General features: G+C 37.8%; 1 protein-coding gene across 1 annotated transcript in view; it reads right to left on the minus strand.

Moving 5' to 3' along the window:
* TMX3 (thioredoxin-related transmembrane protein 3) overlaps positions 1-6,865 on the minus strand; it is a 38,113-nt gene that overhangs the window by 25,311 nt on the left and 5,937 nt on the right. Inside the window, exons 3-5 of the mRNA XM_009333493.1 lie at positions 6,588-6,862; positions 1,575-1,614; positions 184-307 (exon numbers count right to left, since the gene is read on the minus strand). Coding sequence (XP_009331768.1) covers positions 184-307; positions 1,575-1,614; positions 6,588-6,862 — 439 coding nt within the window. The remainder of the gene's footprint in view (positions 1-183; positions 308-1,574; positions 1,615-6,587; positions 6,863-6,865) is intronic.

The following is a 6,865-nucleotide window of genomic DNA, read 5'->3' on the forward strand; positions in this document are numbered from 1 at the left end:
AAAACACATACTACAGCATGTTGTCACTTTCAGAAAGAAAAAAGATCAAGAAATTGTTCTCCAATGACTGTTTGCGTACATTTGCTATGACACAGAACAGAAGAATGCCTTAATGAAAAAAAATTAAGAACCGTTTCAAAACGGAGGCTGTCATGAAATTACCCCTAACCAAACCATACTTACTAGAAAAGGAAGTTGCATCCATCTTCCCAACTTTTACAGGAGAGCCCATGTTTTTCATTTCTATACCCACTTCATTCCACACAGGCTCCAGTTTCTTGCAGTGGCCACACCAAGGCGCATAAAACTGAGAAGCAAATACATTTGATTTAAAAAAAAAAGTTAATGAAAAGGAATAATTAAGAGAAGTTGATTCTATGATTAACCCTAAAATACATTAGCAAGGCTTATTTTCCAGTTGTGGTGTTCTTCAAGTCTTAATAAAACTGCAAGTTAATTACAAAGCTGGAATGACAAACAGAGTTTTTATGATTTGGTGCTATTTTTAATATGAAAGCACAAGTTTGTAAAGAATACATTCAACTGCTGTACTATTGATTTCTTATTTAAAAATAGACTGTGTGGTAATATTTTTTTTTTTTTAAATCTCTTTTGGAATATTTTCCTCTTTTTTTGAAAGTTAAAAGATCATGTAATCAATCTGTCCAGGAATATGAATTTATTCACCAACAGGGGAACACTATTCTTTGAAAGGAAGGGATATATATATAGAGAGATATGTATGTATACTTCCCCAAGCTGCCCTCTGGATTTCAGTTCTTCAGCAACTACTTTTACACAAGCACACTGTAAAACTGATCCCGTTTTCTCAGGACCAAGCAGAGCTGAGAGACTTCATTTCATTTTTCTGCCTATGTCTTGCTGCAACACCTCAGTGAAATTAATAGGGAAGATATCAATGTTTTGGTATAACAACATCAGGTCACAAATTGACAAAGTTGGATTTTGTTTTCTTATACATTACTGATCAATTCTGAATCAGCATATATAGTTCTCCCCACTCAAAAACCACAAATCTGAATTTTACAATTTGGGAATTACGGTTCATATTTGGGTGAGCTAAGAAAAATTGTATCTCATTCCCAAACAAGCTCAATCTTTTTAATAATTCCTTGCCTCTGAAATAAGGAGCACTGAATCTTTCCAAATGTGTTAGAAAAGTAAAAGAAGCCTCTCATATATCTGATGTTGTAGCGCTAAATGTCTAGAACACAAATTAGCTGGTATAACTAGAGGATGGAACTGTAAAAACTCTGAACAGAGGTTATTACCTCCTGACTGTAAGCGTTAGGTGATCTGCTTTCCTTTTTTAAGGACTGTAAAATATAGGATGAAGCCTGTCTGCATCCAGTACTCAGTCTAATTCCTGGTTCATCCTGAACAATACAGATTGCCTATCCATCCTGTCAGAAGAATTACTGTCACGTAATTTTTCTGCACCATGTACAAACGATTTTCCAAACGATGAAGCCGCCTTACTACAGAGTGTAGCATTGTACATTTTGTGTTTTGATTTCCACTAGCAGGTCTTCCCATTTTTCTCATATACTCACATCTACAAGCCAAATATCATCTTTACGGTTTTCTTTAAACCTAGGAGGGGAAAAAAATGAAATCAATATATGATATATCTGAAAATAAATAAGTGAAGTGCATGTGTGAAACAGGCAAAGTCTACAAGTAAGTTGGTATAAAACTATAGATACAAGAATTCTGTTTTGTTTCTTTCTTTGGGGGTGGGGGAAAGGAGGAAATAGTTATTTTTCAGTATTAAGATTGCCCCTGCACATGATACTACATACACAGTTGTACCAATTAGGTTTCTATAACTATTTGCTAAGACAAAAAAAACCACAGAAAAACAGTAAGAAATCAGAAAACACACCAAAACATACAAAAAATATTTGATTAGGATATGTAATCTAAGGGGAAGAAGTATTTTGCAGCTGTTCTAGTTATATTAAATACTATTGTTGACTGCTTAGAAACTGTTGCATTTTTATAGATCTTAGAACATTGGTTTACACTGTTAATCTTAGCTTTACTGAATGTAGACTAACTAAATTATCTTTAATGTTAACATGCAAAGCAATTTTAGTTCAACCTCCTTCAACATTCTACTATAGGTGTGTCAGTTTATGTTTTTATCAAAGGTGCATACAAGAAACCAACTTATTGGAATAAAAATGTTCAAGTTATTGATAAAAACCAGAGATACACAGGTACTACTGAATACTCTTAATGCTAGACAAATGACATCTTAATGAACTGACTAGCTTTATTAACTGTTAATCTGTCACTAAATGCTAAAACTTCTAAACCAAAAATAGAACATGATAAATCAAAGTTCCTTGATACCTCTTGAAGTGTTGCTTACACACTTCACTGAACTGTTGTCACTACAAGATCATAGAAATTATCGCATTACTTAACTATTTCTATGTTGAGAATTAAATAAGACAGAATTTTAACGTAAGGTTTATTTTTGTCAAAGATGAGCTTCGTAAAAGTGACTAGAACTGGGAGTAATGTCACATGCTATAAAATACACTATACAACATTCTTACTGTAACACTGTTGTGGTTTAACCCAGCAGGCAGCTAAACACCACACAGCCATTCGCTCACTCCCCGCCCCGCCCCAGTCGGATGGGGGAGAGAATTGGGAAAAAAAAGAACGAAATTAATAGGTTGAGATAAAGACAGCTTAATAGGACAGAAAAGGAAGGAATAATAATAATAATAATAATAATGATAAAAGAATATACAAAATAAGTGATGCACAATGCAATTGCTCACCATCTGCCAACCGATGCCCAGACAGGTCCCGAGCAGCGGTCACCCCTCCCCCAGCCAACTTCCCCCAGTTCATATACTGAGCATGACGTCACATGGTATGGAATATCCCTTTGGACAGTTTGGGTCAGCTGTCCTGGCTGTGCCCCCTCCCAGTTTCCCACTAGCAGGGCACGAGAAGCTGAAAAGTCCTTGACTAGTGTAAGCACTACCTAGCAACAACTAAAACATTGGTGTGTTATCAACATTGTTTTCACCCTAAATCCAAAACACAGCACTGTACCAGCTACTAGGAAGGAAATTAACTCTATCCCAGCCGAAACCAGGGCAAACGCTCTTATCGTGAAAGGAGATTAAAATATATATATATATATAAAATTACACAATAAGTGTGTGATCTACACTCTAAGATAACATCCAATTAATAGAAGTTATAGCGCGACTCATCCATTCCCAATATGCAGCATGCCTATAAACGGCTCATAGGCAGTAAGCAGAATCAGAGAACATTTATTATATTTTATTTAAAATTAAATACATTTGTAATGGTCCATAATGGTCTTGAAGAACTACTAATGTTGATGCCGGCCTACTGTTTGAAAGAAATTATTCAGAAATCATTAATATAATCTAATTACAGCACTGAGCATTTGAAACTTAGAATTGCAGCATTTCACTGGTAAATACAAGCCTTTTTTGTTTTATTGATGGCATACCAACGTTGCAATGCTTGTACAGCAGAAAAGGGATTTGCAGGGGACTAACATAAAAATGTTGCTTTCCTGCAGGAGTTTTATGTTGCTTTCCTGTAGCAGTTTTAAGTCACAAAATTGCTTAGTCGACCACCTCACTAAAAATTTACTTCACCACCCTAAGTGCTACAGAGCTAATGAAAGAAGTAGAGTCTAGCATCTCTTGAGAACTCTAATGAAGCTCCAACTAACTTCCGATTACAAGTGATGCAAGAGGCTGAAAGCAGCTACTGAATCATCAGATCCTGGGCCGTGCTTCAATTTAGAGTGTAACCTTTGGTTTGTAAAAGAAGAAATTACAATGAAATGTTCTCCTCCCCCTGCCACAGTATGACTGTTACGGGAGATTGCAAAGAGCATTAAAGCACTGAGAAAGGTAGACTGAAATCTTACAAAACCAGTAGACAGCAAGGAAAAGATGGAAAGAAAGGAAACATCTGGAGGCAGAACATTCCAATGGAATTTAATAACTTTGGCCTAAGATATTATAAAAAATACTGTAGTTTTTACAATAATAAATTTCAAGTTGTACCATTCATTTGCAAGCACCTATTTAATCAACTTCCACAGAAACTAAAATCTGAAGTGTGACAAAAACCAACTATCTAAACTCATTCTAGTTTTGGTAATGTCAATGATTAAATTATTAGACAATAATAAGAAAGTTCAACATACTGTTGAAGAAAAACTGAAATCTCTATACAAATGTGTATTTAAGCATCTTCTGAAGGTGCTGTTTCTACGCCCTGTAAATACATTTCCGAGCATAAAATTTCAGTGTCTCTATTTAACTGTCCTATGCAATCCTCTCTCTGTCAGCTGACATAGGCACAATCATACTGGTGGAAAGATGACATAGGTGTTGCATATCTTGGAATCAAAATTATTTGCCTCAAATACATACAACTTCCCAACATTCGGCACTACATTATCAAATGTTGCCTCAACCTCCACTTAATCCATGCACTCCACTTAATCATTAATGGTTAAAAGAAACCAGCATGAAGCAAAACTGAAGACCAAGGTCACAATTCCAAGGGCCTTAAACCAACCCAGCCGCTGTTTCTATTCCTCCCCGTCTCCCTTTTCATCCCCCTTGCACCATTTCTGATGGTTCTGATCCTGGGTTGAGCCACCAATGCATCCTCACAGACAGAAAAATATTTCCTTTTTTAGTCAGGTTACTCATTTGCTTCATTATCACACTGGAACAAGTCAGCAAATATCGCAAGATGAGTACTGATCTGAGGCAGCCAGCAGTTCGATCAGCATAAGCTGATAGGAACCATAGCTCTTATTTTCCATCCCTTCCACAGCCCAGTTGAGTGATGCTGGGTATCTTGCACCTCTGTTAGTTCTCCTCTGCTACTTGTTTTCCTATACCCTGTAAGCTTGGGAAAGGGAACTGCACCTTGTGCTAGTAGGCATTGTTTGCAACTACCCAAATTCAAATAAACCCCAAAGTTTTCAGCAACAGTAAAAACTCCATAATGTTTAGGTATCTATAAAATGGAAAACTTGAAACTTTCACCAGTCACTGCTCGCAATTTATTATTTTTTTAAATTGTTTTCCTGACCTTTTTCACCGTTTGCCAACTAGCTAAAAAGAAAAAAAAAAACAACAAAACCAACCTATCCTGAACAACTCACCATTTAATTCTTATTCCCAATTGCAAATACAGGCATCTGCATAGTTTTGTAGTTGAAAAATCCAAGTGTTCTAAAATAGGATTTTCTTTTATCAGCTATTTCAAAAAAGATATGCGACTACAGAATTACGCTTCTTCACTCCAAAACAGCAATACATTTAAATTTACACCTGTGGAAACATGATATGGGAACATGATGTGGGAGCACAGATACACGATATTTTATTCACTTAGACTCTTTATCTTCAGTCCTTGAAAATATGAGGCATGTTTCAAAAACAAGCTTTGAAAATCAAGTCCAAGCAGTTCCTGTGCTTCAGTTGCTTTTTCACAACACTTTAAACACGTCAGAGATGCTGATGTATCTCTCTTCAGTACCCCTTCCATACGTACCCATTCCCTCCCCCATAATTCCGCTGCACCTCATTTGATCCTATGATTATCTGCTCTTGCTGAATAAGGAATACAGTAAAAAAGTGAATGGTTTTCTGACTGTTTAGCTATATGATGCAATTTATCACGGATTGAACCCTCGTGCAAACATCACCTTTGGCTGGCTTAAATTTATGATAAAGCGGGCATCTAATGCCACCTTCTCCTCCCCTAGCAGCTAGTATTTTCTATACCTTCTATTTCAATTCTAATAATCGTGCTGCTTTGTAGCACTTTAGATGAACCTGCTGATCTGACAAAAAAAAATTAATTTCATTTTTGGGAAGCTAGTTTTTATTGGGAACATCAAGTATGTAGCCATCAAACTGCTAAAGCAAGGCAGTACACGAATAATGACACCACACAACCAAGCTAAGGGCAGGACTACCCATTTCAACACCTCCACAGTCTGGGGGTTAAATCTGTTGTAAAAGCACGTTTTCACACTGGAATATAACTGGCACTTCAAGCAGCCATGAACTAATCCTAAAGGCCGCCTCCTCTCTTCCATTTCTGGCCATGCATGAATGCACTTATACTCATTCTCCCAGCTCCTTGTGGCAGCTATGCAGCAAATTCTAATGAAGAATTTGGTTAATCACATTCAGCTTTTATTTGGGGCAGGCATCAATCCATCAATATATTTACTCTACCAAAAAGAAAGAAAGAGCAAGGAAGCCTGAGAATGTTTTTGGCAACAGCACTCGTAATAACTTTAAACAAATAGCAAAATTAAAGTGTTCCTCAGCTTCATTAATTGCACCTACTTAATACAGGCCACAATCTTTCTGCCATTCCTTCTAAGAAAAAGACAAACTTTTCCAGTGTAGCTTTCTTGACAACGACACTCCGCACAAAGCTGTCGGTGTGGGGTCACCCCCCCCCGCAAAAAAAACAAACAATAATTAAGTAATAAGGCAAGACACCCCAGTACTTACGACTCATCTAGATCCTCCACAAAACCCGCACCTGATGCCACCACATGTGCAACCACTGCGAGGTAAGGAAAAGAGTACCGTGAGTGATCTCCCAACCAAACCGGGGGTGCTCGCCCACGCCAGCTGACAGGCTCACCGCCAGCGCGCCCTTCCCCTTCTCCCCTCACGCCTCCAACGCTATCCCACAGCCCCAGCCCTCCCCGCACCTCCCTCCCGGCCGCCGCAGGGCTGCCCGCTGCTCCCCTCGGCCTTTCTCCCGCCTCCGAAGCCGCCCGCTT

This window comes from Pygoscelis adeliae, unplaced genomic scaffold, assembly GCF_000699105.1.
Source record: "Pygoscelis adeliae isolate BGI_AS28 unplaced genomic scaffold, ASM69910v1 Scaffold140, whole genome shotgun sequence".
Taxonomy (NCBI): domain Eukaryota; kingdom Metazoa; phylum Chordata; class Aves; order Sphenisciformes; family Spheniscidae; genus Pygoscelis; species Pygoscelis adeliae.